The 22222-nt window shown below is 38.3% G+C and overlaps 1 protein-coding gene and 1 long non-coding RNA gene across 2 annotated transcripts; one reads left to right on the forward strand and one right to left on the reverse strand.

Annotated features, from left to right (window-relative positions):
• The first annotated feature begins 6063 nt into the window (after nucleotides 1–6063).
• LOC131230235 (auxin-responsive protein SAUR50-like) lies at nucleotides 6064–7415 on the forward strand. The gene has a single exon (XM_058226072.1). The coding sequence runs from the start codon at nucleotides 6976–6978 to the stop codon at nucleotides 7213–7215; it is 240 nt and encodes a 79-aa protein (XP_058082055.1). The 5' UTR covers nucleotides 6064–6975; the 3' UTR covers nucleotides 7216–7415.
• Nucleotides 7416–20361: 12946 nt separating this feature from the next.
• LOC131230240 (uncharacterized) lies at nucleotides 20362–20801 on the reverse strand. Its single transcript, XR_009163939.1, has 2 exons — nucleotides 20630–20801; nucleotides 20362–20532 (listed from the first exon to the last, which is right to left on the reverse strand). It is a non-coding gene; the product is annotated as an uncharacterized LOC131230240 (long non-coding RNA).
• Nucleotides 20802–22222: the final 1421 nt, after the last annotated feature.

Here is a 22222-nt window from a genome sequence, read left to right on the forward strand (position 1 = left end):
ATCTTATCTTTCTCCTTTCGATTTGAATCTCGATCAAGAAGTTCCATTCTCCCATTTAGAATTCCTTCCCCTAGCGCCCAAAACATTCATAGAAGAACCCTTGCCGATGTCATTCTTTCTAAACTACCTCACATGAAAGGTTGAGATCCTAATTTGTCAAGCAATTCACTGAATGCGCTAATATGTTCATTAATATCATACTATTCTGTCATCTTAAGATTATAGAACTATTTCTTAATATATAAACAATTACCCATGAATTTCTTCATGTACAAACAATTAAGTTTCGTCCATACACATGTGGTGGTGTTTTGATACAGGACATCATAGAGAACATTGTCTACAAGACATAATTGGATCAAAGTAGTAGCCCTCTCATCAAATTCATCCCACACTTCCTCACTCATATACGCAGGACGATTCGCCTTACTAAGGAGAGCATATTGCAATCCTTGTTGAACTAGAAAGCTTCTCATCTTCACCTTCCATAGTTAAAAGTTATTTCTATCAGTGAACTTATTTGTTTCCTACTTCACGTTTGATCCCTTAGGTGACATGTTTGAGATTAGAGCTTGAAACCCAACATTAGCTCTGATACCCCTTGTTGGAGATAGAGAGAAGCAAACCCAAATTCAATCAAACACAAAAAGGATAAATACAATCAAAGCATGCACAATTACATACAAATTTTACGTGAAAAAAGCTCGGGGAAAAAATCTACGGCATAAAGCGATAACAAATCCACTATGAAATACAATTTACAAAAGATGGATGCAATTAAATTGATGAGAACCCCTATTAATGATACCTTTTATACCCTAGTTTGGATTACACCTAATATATATAGTGTTACTGTAACGTCCTGGATTTTCGCTGTTTTGGATTTTAAAAAATCCTTGAATTTTTTTTATATAATTAACTTATATTATTACTTACTAACTATTAATACTCAATGTTAGTTTATACATGGGTGGTACCAGTAAAGAACTGCACAAATTCAATAAATCAACCGTAGAAAGCCAATGAACTCGCCCGATCACTAAGTATCAAGTTTATCCCCATGATATGTTCACATAGGGCCCAAATCTAACCAACCTACTACTGAAAAAATAGCCCCTGAACCACAGTATATGCATCATACTTAATTTAGAGATGAAACATATACATTTAGGGAGACCCGGGGGTCCCATAGAGCGAAAACATAAACCCCAAGGGGGTGGCCACTGCCAAATTGGTAGCGCACCGCCGGCCCGACCATGTGGGTCCCTCCTACGTGCAGGGGTCCCTTCTACACAACCCTACACCCCTTTAAACCCCCTTTTACCCCTTTCCAACTCGATTTCACTCCCCAAAACCCTCCTAAACCCTCCTTCACTCTCGGATCTACCCGAAGCCGAGTCAGATAAGGCCCAAATCTTGACTAATAGACCAAATCAACCCCGTTACTCTTTTAGCCTAAAACTGATGGTTTAGAGTAATCATGGCCAAATCTCTACTTTCACTAATTATAAATAAGATACACTATGAACATAGCTAATCCAAACCCTAATCATTGCACACAAAAAATCTCGATACCTAATTCATTCTATAAATGCCCCGATTTTCCAAACAAGCTCTAGACCACTCATTAGTGGGCCACTACTTCCGAAACTATAGAATAATGTCTGTCTCACTGGCTTGATGTCCATCGCGAGTGGTGAACCAAGAAAGTTCCTAGAACGGCTCAACTTTAGTTGGAAGCTAAGTGCTTGCAATGTGAGAATCCCCTAGGCCGAAATCTGAAACTTAAGTGAATTAAACCTTTCGCTCTTCCGTAAAGTTGTGGCTTTTCGAAAGTTAAATCACAATCAAACTCAAGGCATGAGTTAATGATATTTCTCTACTCATATCCGTATAACTATGGCCCCAATCGACCATCAATGACCATTGAATAAATTTCTAATCATATCTGCCAATTAGCGCATCCAAATGTCGGGCCAATCATATCTAGACATATATCATCATTAAGACTAAATATCCTACGGTGTATAGCAGCATGTACACCTCATAATGGGCCTTACAAGTTAGAAAAACCATCCCATAGGTTAGTCTAGTAAAAACCCAACCTTTAAGGCCATTTGCACCAAATCTGGTGCTATAAATAGGTCATTTGGGGGTCTCATTTGCTTCCATACGAATTTGCAAAGCCAATGAGAGAAAGAGGAGGAGAAGAAGAGAGGAACGAGAGAGATGGTGGAGCGCGGTGCCGGATCACACCATCCAATACTCGTGCTCGTTGGATTCGTGCAAGACCTCATCTCTATTCCCGATCTCATGTTTTCTACAGATGAAATCCAAAGATTTTGGATTGAATTCTCCGTTCACTTGCTAGGTAAGAGGTTTCCCTACATGTCCTTCCATCTTTTTCTTTCATTTCTTTCATTTTGAGCCATTAAGGTTAGAAACTCCCTTTGTTTCCATCGATTCTTGCAAACCCTAATATTAGGATTAAGTATGTTAGGGCTTTAAGTTAAGATTATCAATTAGAGCAGTTTATACTCTTGCAAGAGCCGTAATTGGGCCCCATTCCATTATGGTTTAGGTCGTGCGCCGATTACGAGTCCTGATTCGTCGAACTGAGTTGATAGATCAATCAAATTGAGTTAGTTCAACCATAATTCATTGTCTAATATTTAATTATGAATAAATCCATGTCATTAATTATAATCTTATACTTTAATTTAGGTTTGGAGCGTTTTTCCAAATTTTCGTCGCTAGGGCCACATCCGAATCAAGGATTTTAATTATAAGGTGAAGATATACCCCAAGTTTTTACTCGACATTTTAGAATTATTAATTACATTTATTTTTTTTATTGATAATATGCTCGATGAAATGCTTGAATGACATGAAACTCTTAATATTATAAAAAAATTCTTGAATGTTGAATGCTTAGAAATACTAGGATGATTAAATTATGTTATTGCGATGGATCAAGCTTCGCAAATTATGTAAGTATGTGGATAACCTGCTTTAGGGAGGCTACCCCAGGCTTATATGGCTGACCGGAGTTGAACACGGATGATCGGCAGTAGTTGGAGCTACGTGGGATGCTTTGCACCCAATGCCAATTTGCTCGGGGTCTTCCGTAGTCGATCACATCAGTCGAATGCAATCGGTCATTCTTATGCTTAGTGATTGTATAATATTCAATAGAATCCGGGATACCACCGTTACCATTGATTTAGTCTACTCATAACCGTATTGATGCGATCTCAAGACTCATAAGCCGAGCATGGTGGTATGGGACACCGTGTCCGAGTTGTTGGCTTACGCTGGGGTGACGAGCCTCCCCGTAATGACTAATGAGTAACGAAGACTTGGGAGCCGGGCATGGTGGTATGGGACACTATGTCCATGCTGTCGGCCTACGCTGGGGTGATAAGCCTCACTGTAGTGACCATCGAGCACTAATGGAGGTGATAGGTCCTTGTTCAAATGACTCCTGTCAAATTACCTGGCCGATAGTTCCGTGCCAGAATATCGTTCGAACGACCCGAGTATGAATGGAATTGGATGATGAGCTCTTTCCTTATGTGTTTTTAGTTTTATGTAAAAAGTCCGCACCTCGAAACTAAGTGATCATACTCGGTTTAGGTGACGACCTATACTGGGTTGATCCTCATACATTTAGGTATCATACCATACCTTTAGAATTGTTAATTTGTGAGATAAACGGGTGACACCTAAATTTGGATCAAGGGGCACTAATAAGGAGTCGCTACGTGTGGCAACGAGCCACGTGATCCAGATAAGGACTCTTGATAAACGTCGGTATCTTAGCTTCGCCAATATGTTGGATAAATTAAATTTAATAATTACTCAGCTAACATAATCATTTACTACATTGCATTAGATTAGAATGTGATAAAACAGATGTGGTTGTCACGTGATGAGGGAGTGTTATCATTTGCGAACCAGATGGTCGGAGTCGCATGTGAGGGAGTTTCATTTAGAAAGAGCATGCATCATGTCATATCTTCATATGCACATTTAACAAAAGTATTTAGGAATTGTTTAAATTCTTGTTTATCATTAACTGTACTGATTGCGTTGGTAACATGTGTAACTTATTTAATAATTGTGTATTAAATATAACATGTTGGAGTGTATAATATGTATCAACATGTATTTGCTGTGAACCTGTTAATCACTAAAATGACCCAAGTAACAATTTTGGAGATATTTTCTTCACTATGTTGGCGTTTGATATCTTCGATTCAACATATGCAGATAACTCAACAATAGGACCATTCGGCGGTGCGCTCGGGGCGCCCAGTAGATCTCTAGCTTCTTCTCGCCTGGTAGTTATTCTTTTGTTCCTACTACAATTATTATGATTTATATAATCTCATTTTGGACGATCATCACAATTGAAACTATATTTTTAACTCTTAGCCTTATATTTCTGAATCTATTGTTATTTCTATCTGGCTTTGGATCCGCTAATTTAAATTGCGCTACTTGATTATCTGTGTGTAAAATGAATTTGAATCTGAATAAGGACACACGTACGTTTTCATTTGCTTAACACCTGGGAACTCGGGATCGGAGTCTATGTACTCGGGTGCCGATTTTCGGGGCGTTATAGTTACAATCAAAATAAGAAACAAAATGTTCAATTAAGCAAAATTGCACACACCATCGATCGAGCAATCCTCAATCGATCAAGCCAGCATGTTTGATCAATTAAAAATGCATAAATTTGTTAAGAGAGTTGATTGAGTTTTTTGAAATTTTATCGATCGATCGACCCAATAGTTCGATTGATCGAGCCTGTCCAAAATTGTCCAGGGACCAATCTGTATAAATCGGAGTTCACTCGATTAGGGTGGTCGATCAATCGAAACCTTGTTGCATATACAGATTGAAGACAACTCACAACATACAAGCTTAAAAATAAGGCAGATCCAAGCTTCAACTAAACCACAGTGGAGATTAAACCCTTGTAGTTAAAAACTTCTTAAGGGGCTATAGATGCTTTAGATCAAGCTAATATTTGTGTTTTCTCTTCATTGGGGTCTATTTTTCCTCATGAACAGGTTGGATGGAAAATAAACATCACGGTGAGCTCTTGGAAGATTTTAACTGTGTATGTCATTATCCCCACAGCTTCCCACGGTGGTGTGGTCCATAAAATGTCTTTAGCTAATTGGATGACAAATAAACTTCACGGTAGGCCCCAAAGAAGTTTCAACGGTGTTCGCCATTTTCCCTGCAGCTTCCTGTGGTGTGGTCCGCTTCAACATTGGATCTACTTCATTTTTGGACTAATACAGTAAAATGATATGGAAAAAAATAGGTGGATGGTGTTGATAAAGCCCATACATCACGGTTGCACCTCAGAGCCCTTGCTTCTTCCGAGCTCCGGACAGAGTAGTACCCAATCCATCCGCATCATTTGCCTGTGCCCACCTCGTGATAGGGCACGGATTGGGTACTACCCCTGCCTCGATCAGTAACAGGCAGGGGTTCAAAGGTGCACTCATGTATGGCTTTTATCCACACCGGCAATCAATTTTTCTCTATCATTTTAGGATACAAGCTCAAAATTTGTGTTTTGGTTTGTTATAAAGGATAGCAAATAAACATTACGGTGGGCCCTTTAAGTTTTCAACAGATTACATCATTACACGCACTTATCCGCACTGCTTCGCATGGTGTGGTCTACTTCAACCTTGGATTTACCTTACTTTTGGAGAAAAATGGGTGGATGGTGTCCAATCCGAACTTTTGCCTGTGCCGACCTACAGCCATGAGGCGGATTGGGGACTCCCAGTCATTAGCTAGTAAGAGGGAGGGGCTCAAATGTGCCACCATGTTGTATGAGTCTTATCCACACCGTTCATCTATTTTCTATATCATTTCAGGGTAAGGGTTCAAAATTTGTGTTTTCTCCTCATCCAGATCTTTGTGCTGTAATGAACAAGTTAGATGGGAAATAAACATCACAGGGACTAAGAAGGTTTCCGCATTGTATATCATAATCCGTACAGTTTTCCATTGTGTGGTCCACCTCGTACTAAGATTTACCTCTCATTTTTGAGATTATACAGTAAAATGATATGAAAATATGGATGGACGGTGTGGATAAAACCCATACAGTAGGGTGGCCCTTCATAGCCTTGCCTGTGCCGATCTCGGTACAGGCAGGGGTAGTACCGAATCCCCATCCCACCCTTTTCTGCGAAGGTGCAGGCGTTGAATTAGAAGTGCTCATGACTTGCTTTAGCCATGTGCTGCACAGTAATTGCAACGATCCCCTCACCAAACTACAAGGACCATCCACGTGGCACATATGGAATGTATCACGAAATCTAATTTGATGTACGATTCTAACAATCTATTAAATAATTATCAAATGGACGAAAAAAAAAAAAAAAACAGTATCAACGTTCTAGAATCAATTGATGAGATCAGATGGATGAGAACATTAACGGATGAAATATTCAGATGGTCTTCCATCTAAAGAAGTCCCGACAATGCTGACGGTCCAGATCGCTGGGTATGGACCCCACATGCACAATGGACACGCCAAGACCATTTTATCTTGCACCCTTCGTAAATGGACCAAAGGTCAGAACAACCTTCTCTCTTCACTTTGTTTAGCTGTGAGGACGGGGCAACTCCACGTTCCCTCTTCACACCCATTTCATTAATTACTACTCTTATCCTTCAGTCACATACACCCACTCTCTATATATATCTCCCTTTCCCCCTCCTTGTCTTCATCCTTCTTCTTTTCAAAAATTTGAAAATACAGCCAGGAAAACATAAAAGAGGCCCCGCATACACCCAATCTCTATATACAACCTTCACTGGCTTTCTCTTTATTATTTGTTATTGAGATTGTCGAAAATACAAAAAGAAAATAATAGAAGAGCTCTATCAAATACGCCCAGCCGCTTGCATCATCTTGGTTCTTAGCTTTTCAGAATGCCGAGATTTCAAGAAGAAGATCGCCAAAGAACTCCAAAGGGACACTTCGCTGTCTACGTCGGGACCGATCAGAAGAGGTTCGTGGTACCAACGGCATACTTAAAGCATCCTATCTTCCAACAATTGCTAGATAAATCGGCAGATGAATTCGGATTCCATAATAGAAACCGCATTGTCCTACCGTGCGATGAGTCCTCCTTCGAACGGGTCAGATCTTTCTTGGACAAACGCTCGTAGATGAATATATGAAGGAAGTGTACAAAATGGTGTATTTCTTTCTTTTTTTGAAGTGTCATTTTCATGTGGTAGGTACTATCTTGTTTATTATGGGATTATCATGAAGTACTTGAGAGTATGTGAGCTTGTCGGTGAGAATCATGGTTTTGTAATGGCAACACAAGGTAGTATAATCCATGAACTTGTACGGTTCAGATTGATTTGTGGTATCAAAAGTATATAGGCATTACCTGGAATCTTTGGATGATGGTGAGTCATGCTGGTTCAGATTGATTTGTGGTATCAAAGTTTAGTAGGCATTACTAGTAATCTTTAGATGATGGTGAATCATGCACCACAGTGATGCAAGGCGGGCTGCAAACACTTTCATTTCCAAGATAGACCAGGGAAGCTGCAGAAGTGATTAGGATCGTCGTAACCATAAAATATAAAAGAGGCACATCTCGTAAACTGGAATGAATTATACTACATACCATTTATAATTTTAGGGTAAGAGAAGCTATTTTAATCAACTAACCCCGCTGTGCAGGGTTGCCCATGCTGGATTTGTAAGATTCCATCAGATCAACATTCAAAATTCCTTTTTAATTTTGTTTTTACTATTTATAATAAGTTTTAATTCGATTATAACTCTTGATCCTTTAAGCATCAGGAGTTGTGCCCAACATGAAAATGGCATAGAAATTTTAGGAAAATAACATGATTTGGCCAAATTGAACACTTGATATTTTTTGGTTGAAAACTATGAAGTCTAGTGGAAATTATGATAGTTTATAAATAGTATTTATTGTATATATAGTAAGTCAAGTGTTTAGGGCGTTTGAGTTGGAGTTTAATTCTAAACCTTCTTTATCAATTAATTTATTAGAATTTATTTTTATTTTAACTATTTTTCCGTGTGAATTCAGGGAATCTCCGTGAGAAGTTCAGAGAAATTACATGGATTCAGAGTAATTATCCCTTTGATGAAGATGGTGATTGACCTCGTCACATCCATCCAGAACATGACTGGCAATCGAGATGGCACAAATCATGGTTAATGGACTGAACTCGGGTGGCGATCCAATTAGTGGTTATAAATAAAATGGTCAGTGGACTGCATCAGATGGTTGAGATCATCTGATTGGTGTTCTCTGCTATGCTCTATGTGGCCCACTCTTTAGATCGTTCGGAGTGCTGCTTAGACGAGTCACTACCTTTTTAAAAAAACATTAGAAGGTGATGAACTATGAAGTTTGAACATCGAGTGTTGTTTTTGTATTAAGAGGGAAAAGTTACCGTTTAATTCGTTTCGATCCATGGCTACGAAGATAGATGATTGGTAATGATTATAGTACAGGAAGTCTCTTATTGAATCTTATTCGCCCATAACGTGGGCCATCTACAATTTTCAGCTAAGAGAGAGAGGGGGGAACATTTGTCTGACAGGCACTAGGGTCACAATAACCACTTGAGAGAGATACGTAGCATTAGTTGCATGGGCATTAGAGTCGCAACCAGACAAATGTTAGAAGTTCTCTGTCTTTATTTGTTAGAAGCGCTCTCTCTCTCTCTCAGCTGTAATAAAAGACGGCTCATGTTATCTACGGTGCAGGTCATGGATCATGTTATCCACAGTAGAAGCAGATGGGCTGATATACCACACACCACCGACATGTCTGGTGTGCGTGTCGTGAAAAGATTCAAAAGAGATCAAAGTTACATGGCCCCACAATGATGTATTTATTATATCCACAACATTCATCCATTTCAATTTCATTTTAGAGCATTAGCCAAAAAATGAATTATATGCAAAGCTCAAGTGAGCCACGTCAGTGAAACATTCATAGGGCCCACCATTAAATTTATTTTACTTCTAATCTGTTCATAAAGTCACACAGACATAAATGAATGGAAATATATTATATTGATCCAAAACTCTGTAACCCCTAAAAAGTTTCAATTGTAGACATTCAATCCCCCACTGCTTTTTGTGGTGTGGCCACTTGATCTTTGGATGTCTTATATTTTTCATCTCAAGCCTTACCATGAACTTGCCAAATCGTAGGATAGTTTGGATATAACACATACTTCGTGATGGGACCCACAAAACTTAGTTACGTCAACACACCAGCCAGGTTGGTGGTTTGTGGTACACCAGCCAATCCGCCTCCATCTGCGGTATACGTCAATGAGGGACCTTTCCACTGTTGATTTTTGTAGGTTTTGATCCAACAGTTTAAATATTATTGAAGTGACTTTTAAAGAGGGATGGGCAATAAAATGGTGCCGACTAGCCTACTCATGACTTTGACATGTCCAGCGTCCGAGCACGTGGACAGTACGTACAAATATATTTTTCTTTTCTTCTTTACTAATAGAAATGAGACAGTTTTATGACGCGTCTTTTGCCGACGGGATACTTAACCTATATATTTTTCTTTTCTGTTTTAGTAGTAGAAATGACACACAGTTTTATGACGCCTCTTTTACGGATGCCGTGTATGGATCGATGTCCAGTCACTCTTTATACCCAGTTATTTAGGTATTTTACCCTACTTAAATTTGAAATAGCTTGAATTTCTCCGTGCCCCATGATCACGTGTGATCAATGGTTTGAATAAAATATACACTTTATAATGGACCTCAAGATCCATTCAGAATTTTTTATCGTTGGTGTTCCTCTCCCCAATGACCCCCATTGTCGCCTTTGATATGGATTATTTGAGTTGTAAAGAAAGCTTGATTTTGTTGCCCAAAAACACCCTCACAAGTTTGATGCACGCAGTGTAAATTCATAAAATATAAGAGCCAAATAAAAATTTTAAAGTTAAAGAAAAAATAAAAAAAACAAGAAGCATATGAGTTTAAATGGTTCGACGAAATGCCTATGACATGGGTTAGCAACATGACCTTTTCTTCTTCACTGAACAATCGACACAAGAGAATACATAGTATATCTCTCTCTATGCCCTTCTACTGCACAAGGTATTTCTCACCAAGGAATACTGTGGAAAATGCTCCCACTCTTTGCATATGTTCCCCTCATATATACGCTGTACCTATAAAGAGCTCACTTAAAGGTTAAGAAACTAGGCTTCACGTTCCTACTCGTTACATATGTTCCCCTCATATATACACTATACCTATAAAGAGCTTGCTTAAAGGCTAAGAAACTAGGCTTCACGTGTATAGACAAAATAAGAGGGGAGAGGAGATGTATCCCATTTGGAAACCTTACACCTGCCTTGTTATAATTAAGAGCCACCACTTCAACATTCTTCAACTTGAAAACTAGTCTTTTAGTAGTGTGAAAAAACACTTTTAATAACATTTGTCCAAACATCGCTAATTGATACGTAAAAATAAATTCAATAGAAAGTCTTGCTCTAAAAAAAATTAAATACGTAAAAATCCCTTATAATAAACTTCATCAACTTATCTTATATGTGATTAATGTAAATCTTCTACAATGAAATATTTCTATCTTCCACTATGTCATGAATAAAGTGATATTGATATTAATGTGCTCAGTTTGAATAGGACATACCAAATTCTTAGAAAAGTGTAATGCACTTTAATTAGAATAGTAAATCCCACCACTTTTTGCTCTAATTATTATTATTATTATTTTTATTTTAAATTTTCTAGTAACCTTTTCAATCAAATACATTCATCGCATGCATGTGTAACTAGCATATACTTGATTCTATAGTAAACAACACCAATAACTACTGTTGTTGCTGATTCTAGGCAACAGATGAGATTGATGTAGAACTGTGCCATCCGATAGACCTGTAAAAGCTAGAGAAGATATGAACAGTGGGGGTGTCAATGGCCGGCTATGGACCCCCCAATGCCTAAGTCAGGCTTGTAGATGATGATCTCAAATGTGTAGATTAATTAGGGTTTAGATGTCACATTTTTTCCCCATTTTCTGGTTTAGAGTGGTCATATATATGGGGTCCCGGAGGAGGTTCCGTACCTTTGTATCTTATTGTGCTACGCTGGAGAGTCCCATTCTGATAGGATTCTTATCCTGAATTTCTCAAAGTGATAATCAGCTGAGCTTGAATTTTCGGAGTGATCTTCAGTCGAGCCCGAATACGTAGAAGTGATCTTCGACCGAGATTAGGCTAGATCTTTCTCTTCCAGATTCGAGGCGAAACTCACTCCAGATTTCTCGTACCACCTCTCTGGCAGTAGTCGACCTATTCAGCTTGAGATGCTTGGGAGGTTAGGGCTTAGAACCTAAGTTATTTCCCCACAAGTTCCTTACCCATGTTAGAGACATTCCTAGTGGGGCAAGTCCTCTCTTACCAATCTCCGTCCTTTGACGGCTCAGCTTGGTAGCTCATTTATGAGTTGTAGGAACTGCTCGTATCATGTTGATGGTACTTCTGCTCGAACCTCGGTCACCCCAACTCAGAGGGATGTCACCTGCATATAATTTTCTCTCTCCTCATGTGAGGGACCAATTTGATTTTCCCCATAACAATTGGGCCCCCACTTCTGAGCTTCGCCTGTATAAGCCCGAAAGTGAGATCTTAAACTGGTCTAGATACGTAGGAGTTTCATATTTTAAACTCAGCTCGAATTTTTGTTAACTAGGAAGTCAGTGGCAGGTACATAAGTCGAAAATGTGTTGTCATTATACGAAAACTGAAAAGGCGTTCCATTTAATTCTCATACATTGCAATCATCGCCTTAGTTTCTAAGCAAATCAGGGGGTGATAGCTGTCAACTAAGCTATCATGCCTCTGATCAAGCATTCCCTGTGGTGACATGTGGAGAGGTGTGTTAATCAAGGCATTGCTTCAGAGCCCTGTGCGGACATGTGGTGTTGTACTAGAGTAGCAGTAACATGGGGGGGGGGGGGGAGTCTATAAATACACCAAGTTTGCCTCTACTTTACTCATTTATATCGCGAGTCACCCGAGCTTTGCAGGCCAGCTATTGCTCATGCTCTCTTTTTTCCCGATTTTCTACATCTCCTCACCCTTGGATTCCACGTGCTAGAGCATTCTTTTAGTATGCTTCTCTCCGTTGCTCCTCTTTTTCATTCTCTGTTTTTTTTTTTACTTGTCCTCCCTAATGTCTTTCGAGGAGGATTCCGATGCGGCCACCGTCTCTGATCATCTTTTGGATGAGCCAAAGGGTGGCGCCTCTGATTCTAAATCTTTACCATCTGTTAAGTCTAGTCATCATAGGCCTATCCCCCCATTTGAGATGGAACCGCGAGCTGAGGAGCCAGCCTCCTTACCATCTAGTGAGTTAACATTTTCTAGTAATGTAACACCCCAAACTTTTCAATACCCAAGTATTAAAAGTTCTCAAAGTGTTATAATAAAGTTTAACTTAGTATGTACATGTGTTCGATACCAATTTAGCTATCCTAACCTTACATTTATTCTCCAACATGAATCTGATCATTGAGAATGATCTTCATCCATAGATCAATCCATCTGACCGTTGATTTGAAGACAAGACCATCATATATCTAAGTATCCTCACTTATCCATCATAATCAACCACTCAGTCAAATATTCACTGCTAGATAAAGACATCTGACTATCCACTTTGATTTTGGACCACCTGATCATAGTAAACTAGTTACTTGATCCCTACATCCATTTGTACATACATCAGTTAAGATTCTGATTTGTTCATCTTGTTCACCACCTATGAATAGGCTTAACCCACCATCAAAAGTACAATGTAAGAAACTCACATATACGAATATGTCACTTGAACCTAATAGTACCCATGTTCTACCTTTGACCACTGTAGAAACTCACTTTGTGTTCTTCCGCTCACAAAACTGATCATACAATCACCTAGATATATGACCAGAATGCTAACCATCAGGTTTTCTTATTTTTAACATGTCATCTGACCATTCATCATGTTTGGATTCATTAAATGAGCCGCCTAAATATCAGAATGAATTACTCAGTTCAAAAATTGTAAGGTATATACCACAACTGTCGGTTGACTTCTCTATTAGATATATGAAAGTGTTGATTTAGACCTCGAGGCAGTATAGCTCATTAAAAAGATATCTTGGTCATCTTTAAGCGATAAAGGCCCAAAATGGGGCGATGGAAAGAGAATGAAAAATTATTTCAATGCATTTGGATGGTTTAATCCGACGTTACGGATGGAGAAATAAAATATGGCAAAATCGTAAATACTTAATGTCATTAACATATACCCCTGAATTCTAGATCATATAGTTCTCATAATCTATTTGATTTGAAATTTTATGCCATGCCTATTTATCATAAATTAATCATACACGTTGAATTTTAGCCTTTAAATCATTGTAAAAGTGGCCCAACTAACAAACCAACCCCTTAACCATTGATTTTGGTGTCCATCAAGTGAAGAAAGGTCATGAGCAGTTGTAATAGGATATTTTCCTTCATATGAATGACTTAGATTTTCTATCCTATAGACTAAGTATGAAATATGAGAACACTACCTTGGTAGGCTTTTCCTTAGGCGCGAAGTTATCATTTTAGGCTTATCAAATCTTTATAAATCTGGACATTCCGATCTAACTACTTCTTACCGTCCATCACAACTCAAATTTGGACCACACGTTGGCTTCATATGACTATAATATCATACAAAATTTACACCTTGATTTATGATCATACACCGTTGAATGATCACCGCCTTCACTCTAATTTCTTCCTTTTTGTGCAAAAGGTGAAATTTCAGATTTAGGTTTCCACCATCAATCAACCACCAAATTTTGCCTAAACATTTTTCTATTTTGACCATACATTTCTCTTAAAATTGGGCCCTAATCATTAAGCACGGATCGTTAATTGAGATCAAGACCGTTTTGACACTCATTAGGAGAACTTTCAAGATAAGCCTCTAATCAACTCCATCTTTTGGCCCATGGCCTAACGTCACTCTACGAAACCAATGAAGGATGTAGATATCCCAAGAACTCACTACAGTGGACCCTCACATGAGCCATAGACAACCTTATCAACAAAAAATGGAAAGTCATGCGCAAGGAGGATTCGAGGTAGAAACTTATGCTCACATCTCCTATTCAAACAGTGATCGAAAAACTTGGAAGTCCCTCAAACGTAAGGATCATGGACCCACCACAAATGCTCCAACACCAGATCCCATCTTAAGGAACTTACTAAAACTCAAACTGCTACCATGTTTCACAGAAACAACAGGAAGTCGGCGTTAACAATTCGTGGCCAAACCCATCAAGGAAGTTGGCCCGAAACTATGATCTTAAACCACCTTAAGCTTTCATGGAACGATCTAAACCATCCATTATACACCGGGAATGTTTCCAAATTCAACTTGAAATTCCAGAGGAACCGAGAGAATCCCACAAAACTTGGGATTGCTGAGTTTCGTGGACTTGGTTGTAAAGATGTGTAGAAAATGCCTGCCACAAGTTTTTACTGAACACACCAAGTGAATGGCTCTGGAGATTCAATTTGAGGCATTTATGAGCTTCTTACAGTAAATCTAAACCATTCAACAAAATCAGATTGAAGGGAAACCGGCAGGAATGAAATTTACCATTAAAGCAATAGTCATCTTTTACATTTACACGTTGGTCGTCAATTGTTAAGGCTACACTCTTCCATGATCAAAACCATTCATTTGTTGGCCCACCTAAAATTGAAAAACTGGAAGAGATAAAACAACAATTGAGGTCATAACAGTAATATCAAGCAACGTATAAATCTGCTGGCACAAACCATTTTCCGCACGCTAGCTGCACATGGACTAGAACCGTGTCGACCGACAAGTTTACTCCCAAGATGACTCTCTGTAGCCATTATAAAAACACTGCTTCATTAGTAAAACAAATCACAGCAGCAGAGAAAAAAAGAGAGAGAGGAAGGAAAGAGAAAGAAACAAGAGAGAAAGGGAACTTGTAGGTCGACATAGTGAAATCAGTGAGTCCAGCAACGAGTTGTGTCCGAGTTGGAATGATTCCAGCTAGCCACCTTAGTTGGTAAGATCCACATAGCAATTTTCCTCCTACTTTATATTATGCATCAAGTGTTTCGATAGGATTTGAGTTCAAATTTAAGTCGACTCAGTGTAAAAACACACTGAACTGCAAATTCGTTGAACTAAGAACGTTGGCGGATCAAGGTAGGTGAAGATCTACGATTTAATCAAATTGAGATTATCAATTAGATTGGAAACTACTTCAAACCTAGCCCTAAATATACACCTATACTAAACCATAGTTTGAGATTGATCCTAACCGTACAATCTATGCAATGGGATGATATAACCGTATGAATCATGTTTATTATGCTAGAGTTGGGTATGACAAGCATATATTCAAATCTAGCAATATTAGAGTGTGATCGAGTTTAAGAGGTGAGAGTTTTTCCTTTAAATTTTGCAACTTAATTTGTTTGATTGCACCTTTCTTACCTGCTTCAAGTTTTGATGCCATTTATCTTCACTATGCAAATCATTGCTACGTAATTTTAGTTACTACACCTATATCACACAACGTAAGTATTATGTTGGAAATCCCACTTCTAGTGATCAATATAATATCGTGGATGCAATGCGTTATGGGTAGCAGCCCTCTTGGTCAGCATGTAATCCCATGGGTTGGTAAGTGGTGCACAATCGATATAAGTAAATCGTTATGTATGTTACATCACTTCTCGGAATTGGATGTTGCAAATAGTCACTCTATGAGCACATCGTGTCACGTAAGTCCCCCAATCACATTATTATGTCGCCTTGAGACGTTTGTATAAAACCACGTTAACGTTGGACGTGCCGTTGAATCTCCGTAGTGTGAGAATGCAAGGCGAGCCGGATATCCTTAAACTACTTTCCACATTATGATCATGACCATTGAGTGTGATGGACCGTGCATACTTTGCTAGGCATGCATGTCATATAGAATGTTTACACATACCGATACCACTTGTATTTGTGGGGTACGAGATGTATCAAAACCCTTCTATATTTCTTGTGAATCGGTTGAATCGTTGAAAACTTTAAAGGACAACCACCGACAGCCACCACTATGAGTAGGGCATTAACCCTCTCCAACCGTACAGATGTTACAGGTGAATCACAAGTTAAGGTAAAGGACGACGACCGTTCTATGGAAGATGGGTTCAAATAGAGAAGAAGAATAGTGCACAATTAGTTTTATTTATTTTTCGCTGCAACTTTGATATTGTAATAATCTCCCATTAAGAGGGCATTAAACAGTTATTTATATGCTTTTTTACTCTAATGAAATAATAAATACAGTTGATTTTACTCTCGTGAATGGTTACCTTTGTGAATGTAACTGGATGTGACTTAAAAAAAAGGTGCGATTTTAAAGCATCCAATTTTAACATTATTAACACCCGGAATTCTCAGACACAAGTATACACTCGGACCGTGAAAATTCGGGGCGTTACAAGTAATACCTTCATGTCAAATTTGACCATGGTCAACCTGCAAACTCTTAAGTCAGTCTATAGTCTTCCCAGCCAAATAGGTCTTCGCCTTCCCTAAGCTAGCCTCCTAAGTGGGAGGTCACGTTGTATCCTACTTTCTTTACCTGAGGTCTTCCTCTACCTCTCTCTCCTTTAGTGAGAGAGGTTCTCTGTTGTCTTGTAGTCGCCTTGGGACAGTTGAACCCCACGGTATGGTAAGCTATTTTCATCTACTGCATCTTCTAACAGTTGGTCGGGAACTCCAATCTCATAGTGGATGAGCTCTTTTACTTATACCAAACCAACAGTATCCCATGATCTCATGACTGGAATTATTTGTCTTCTTGGTCAAGCAAGGGTCAAGCCATTATTACCAATAATCCGTCTTCTAACAAGGGTTGGAAGGACAGGTGGTTTTTACATATAGAGAATGGGAGGCTCTAGTGGCTGAGTTGGAGGGCTTATCATCTTCAGTCCTAACCTCCTACACCATGTCAGGTCGGAACACATACCAAGATATTGTACTGGCATCTCATTCACTTCCTTTTGGTACTGATGTCATATTGTTTCTGTCTGCAACTTTTCCCAACTTGCAGCCTAGCCTTTATGACTATCTTCTGCAATAGGTTGGGGTTGCCAAATCACGACCTGTTGATCAATGGGACTATAGGAGGTTGGTCACTTCGGAGCTTTTGCATCAATTCAGCCTTACTTCAAGTGGTAATTTTCTTAATTTGACAACTCATTGTTATTGGTTGGTAGTTTTCTAACTGAATCTTCACTTTTTCACAGAGATGTCTGATCATTCTCTGTCGAAGAAGAGGAGGGCTGTAGTTGGGACTGATCTGGATAGGCTGAGAGCTACCATGAAGAAAGTAGCTCCTGCTCCTGCTCCTTATGCTCGTTCAGGCATAATTTCTCTTGCTCCCCATGCTTCTTTAGGAGCTACTGCTATGCCCATAGTTAATCCCACAACAGTTGAGGCCTCTCCTACTATTGATGTTGCCTCTCCTACTCAGTCGTAAGAGGTGGTTGATTGTGATATGCTCTCCTAAAGGGTTGAGCAAGCTCGAGACAAGGAGGCTCTGGGTTCATATGGTACTTCTGAGCACCAGAGCTCATCTCCTGGGGGGTTGTTGTAGGTGGACCATCCTCGCCCATCTTAAGACACTTGATCATGCTCAACTAGGTTCGGAGCTTAGTGCTCGAAGAAGAGGTGAACTCCCTGCTATCGATGCATCTAGATCACCTCCTAGGGAAGATGACAACCCCAACTATCAAAGTATGTCAGTCATCAGAATGTCGGATAGTTCTCTTCTACTATTTTCCTACTAACTCGACTTTTTTTTATCGCAGGAGGGCCTTGCCACCATCGCAATCTGGCAACTCGTGCTTGACCTAAAGGGCCAGATCAAAGAGGTTGACCACTAGGTGGGCATTTCTATGGCCAACCTTGAAGCGAAAGCCCAGAAGTTGTTGGCAGCCGTAAAGGCTTAAGAGGCATCCCGGGCCGATGTTGAGGATCAAATATTGCATATTATTCCCCATTTATTACTTAGTTTTATAAGCATGACAATGCTTACTGTTCTATTTTAATCATGTTTGTGTTGCAAGGTGAATTTAAGAGCTTTGATTGAAAAGGATGCTAAAAGCATGGATTTAACGCTCAAGAATCACCAAAGCAAGGATAGATCTTATGAGAGCAAAAATGAAGAATTCACATGCCAAAGATCCAAGAAAACCAAGTGAAGACTGATGAGAATTGAAGAGTTGAAGTGAAGAAAAGGAACCATAAAACTCTGCCTGCTTTGATTAGTCTAAGCCCTCCTTCAACCAGTCTAAGGCTCCTGCTCGACTAGTCGAAGATTCCTCAACTCGAACTCCAGTAACATGAACTTTTAATTTCACGCGATCCTCAACCAGTCAAAGGTTTTCCTCGACTCGTCTAAGGTTATGCAGACAGCACACGGACTGTGTAAATTTGAGGTAATTTTCAGATTTTTCCAACTCGGTGCGAAAGTTGGAGTTATAAAACTATAAATAGGAGTCCCTAGGACGTTCCTACGTATCTTCTAGGGTTTGAGGAGTGAAGCAAAAGGGTGTAGAAGTCATCGCCAAGAGTTTTTCTTCATTTTCCTTAGTTGTTTTTATGCTTTTCTTAAGAGATTTTAGTTCAATCATGTCTATGGTTGGCTAAACCTCTTAGCTGAGGCTAAGAGGTGAAGCTTGTAGCGTGATAAGATATTTCTTTTACTTTGATTCATATTTATGTTGAAGCTTCTTTGATTCTAGTTTGATTTTAAAGGAATACTTTCAGTTCTTAATGGTTTATTGTGACTTAAATTACAGTAGATTTGCAATAACTTTGAGTATCTTCCTTTCCTAATTTTGAGATTGTGGAATTGGTAAATCCTGTTGTTAGCCATCGTCCCATTGGCATGGTTTGGTGATAGAATCTCTTCCACTTATCACAATTCTCCTCCACTAAGAGTTATGTTAAGGAAGCTTCAGATTGATCTTAATTGTATATCTTCCAATTGGATAAGATAGGACTCCAATTCCAATCGTGTGATTTGAATTAAGTAAGAGGGCTCCCTGATCTCTACATGTAGATCCTTGGAAACCCTAGGTACCACCTTTGAATTTGTTAGTTATAATCACTTTAATCGCAATTACTTTCTCAATTAAGTCAGATTTAGATTCACATCTTTTTCTAGTTCTAGTTCTAGTTACTTTCAGAAACGTACAAGATTAGTCTCTGTGGATTCGACCTCGGTCTCACTAATATTATTACTACATTGCGACCCTACACTTGGGGTTGTGAACAAGTTTTTGGCACTGTTGCCAGGGACTAACAATTGCATTTTTCTGAGATTAAATAGTTTTAGAATTAGGTTAAGATTAGGGTTTGTTTACTTTCTATTTTTGGGTTAGGGTTTTTGTGATTTATTTTTATAAACTAATTTCCTTTCTATTTTTAAAATTAGAAACTTTCTTAATTTATTTTTAGAAACTGGGTTGCTTTCTTATTTCTTCTTTAGAAACTAATTTGTTTTCTTTTTTCTTTTGTAGGATCCCAATATAGAAACTTCTAATTTAGTGACTTCTTTCTAATTCTCTCTCTTTCTATTTATAGATTTCTATTTCCCTCTTTCCTTTTAGGTTTAGGTTAGATTTTGAAATTGAGGGCTGAGAGTATTTCATGCCCAAGTGGGTCCGTGACAATACTCGACGTCTCTTGAGTGAAGGAGGATTGGTTGAGGGGTTATCTATCCATCACAGGAATAGACACCACTTGAGATCCATAGAGTTAACTGAAGTTATTGCTAACCACTACTAGAAAAATGGGCAAAGGCCATAGCCCTGTGGTTACGGTTCTAGTCCGTAGCATGACCGTAGTCGTAGATGTCGTAACAGTAGGTCTGGAACCTATATCTAATCCGTAGCTATAGGTTGCAATAGCTACGGATATAATCCGTAGCAATTATATCTATAGCTATAAGCATAAATAGCTACAGATATTATTTGTAGCTAAAAGACCATAGCAATATGCCAAATTTAATATGGCTACGGTTGTCAGATTACCGGCAACGGTCAATATCCGTAGTTATTTCATACATTAAAAAATATATATAATCATTTGTTCATTCAATTACCACCTGCATAATCATTCATTCATTCCGTTACAATCAATTACAATCATTCATTCATTCAATTACAATCAATTACAATCCTTCATTCAATCAATTACAATTACAATCAATTACAATCCTTACAATCAATTACAATCCTTCATTCAATCAATTACAATTACAATTACAATAATGCTGAAAATACAAATATTTGGCTTCATTAGAGAAATTTGCTCGACTTCACCCTGAAATTTCAATGATAAAGAATTGAAAGAGAAGATATATTTTGACGGTATGCTATTTTTTTCACAAGTACATAGGCCTTTTTCAGCCATCACCCACCTGAAGAATCAAAAATCGATTGTTGTCCAAGTCCACTCTTTTCCTTTCAATTTCTTAGTGACCTCTGTAAAATTACTCTCATGGTCATTTATGTAGTACTTTGAAGAGTTGTCTTGAAATGCAACTCTAATAATGACAAAGTCAGTTCCTGCAACAGCTTCGTATATTCCATCATCCTACAAATAGTCATGGCATTCATGAATCAAAATGACCATTGAGGGAAAGAAAAACAAAGTGAAAGAAGTACATCATGTATAACCATTTTCTTTTCTTTTTTTTCTTAATGAATTAATAAAAAATCAAAGAGGAATGAAATTGACACAAAAGGAATGGTCTCACCATATGGTTTGTAGGGCCAAAATAAACGTCTGGATGATTTTCGCAAGGAGGAACATCGGTAGCCACAAGTACCCACTTCCCAAGGAATGGTCTCACCATATGGTTTAGGTTATAAGTTTATATTAATGTCGTAGGTTATAGGTTTAGGTTTAGGTTTAGGTTTAGGGATTTGAGAATACATTTACGTTTTAGGTTTAGGTTTAGGTTTAGGTTATAAGTGTAGGTTATATGTTTAGGTTTAGGTTAGGTTATATGTTAAGGTTTAGGGAATTGAGTTTAGGTTATAGGTTAGAGGTTATAGGTTATAGGTTAAGGTTTAGGTTTAGGTTATAGGTTTAGCTTTAGGTTATAGTTTTGGGATTTGAGAATATGTTTAGGTTATAAGTATAGGTTTAGGTTAATGTTGTAGGTTATAGGTTTAGGTTATAAGTTTATGTTAATGTTGTCGGTTATAGGTTTTGGTTTAGGTTTAGGGATTTGAGAATACATTTAGGTTTTAGGTTTAGGTTTAGGTTAAGGTTATAGGTTTAGGTTTAGGTTATAGGTTTAGGTTATAGGTTATAGCTTTAGGGAATTGAGAATAGGTTAAGGTTTAGGTTTAGAAAATCAGGTCTGGGTTCGGGATCAGGTTTAGGTTTGGGTTTTCAAGTTTAGGTTTAGGTTTAGGTTAGGGAGTTGAGATTAGGATTAGGTGTAGGTTTAGGTTTAGGGATTTGAGAATACATTTAGGTTTTAGGTTTAGGTTATAGGTTTAGGTTTAGGTTTAGGTTAATGTTAGGTTATAAGTTATAAGTTTAGGTTATAGGTTATAGGTTATAGGTTAAGGTTTAGGTTATAGGTTTTGGTTTAGGTTAAGGTTATAGGTTTAGGTTATAAGTTTAGGTTAAGGTTTAGGTTTAGGTTATAGGTTATATGTTATAGGTTATAGCTTTTGGGAATTGAGAATAGGTTAAGGTTTAGGTTTAGGAAATCGGGTTCGGGTTTGGGATTGGGTTTAAGTTTGGGTTTTCAAGTTTAGGTTTAGGTTTAGGTTGGGGAGTTGAGATTAGGATTAGGTGTAGGTTTAGGTTTAGGGATTTGAGAATACATTTAGATTTTAGGTTTAGGTTTTAGGTTTAGGTTTAGGTTTAGGTTAAGGTTTGGTTATAGGTTATAAGTTATATGTTAAGGTTTAGGTTAAGGTTATAGGTTTCAGTTTAGGTTTAGGTTATAGGTTTAGGTTAGGTTTAGGTTTAGGTTAGGGGTTATATGTTA

This window comes from Magnolia sinica, chromosome 2, assembly GCF_029962835.1.
Source record: "Magnolia sinica isolate HGM2019 chromosome 2, MsV1, whole genome shotgun sequence".
NCBI lineage: Eukaryota > Viridiplantae > Streptophyta > Magnoliopsida > Magnoliales > Magnoliaceae > Magnolia > Magnolia sinica.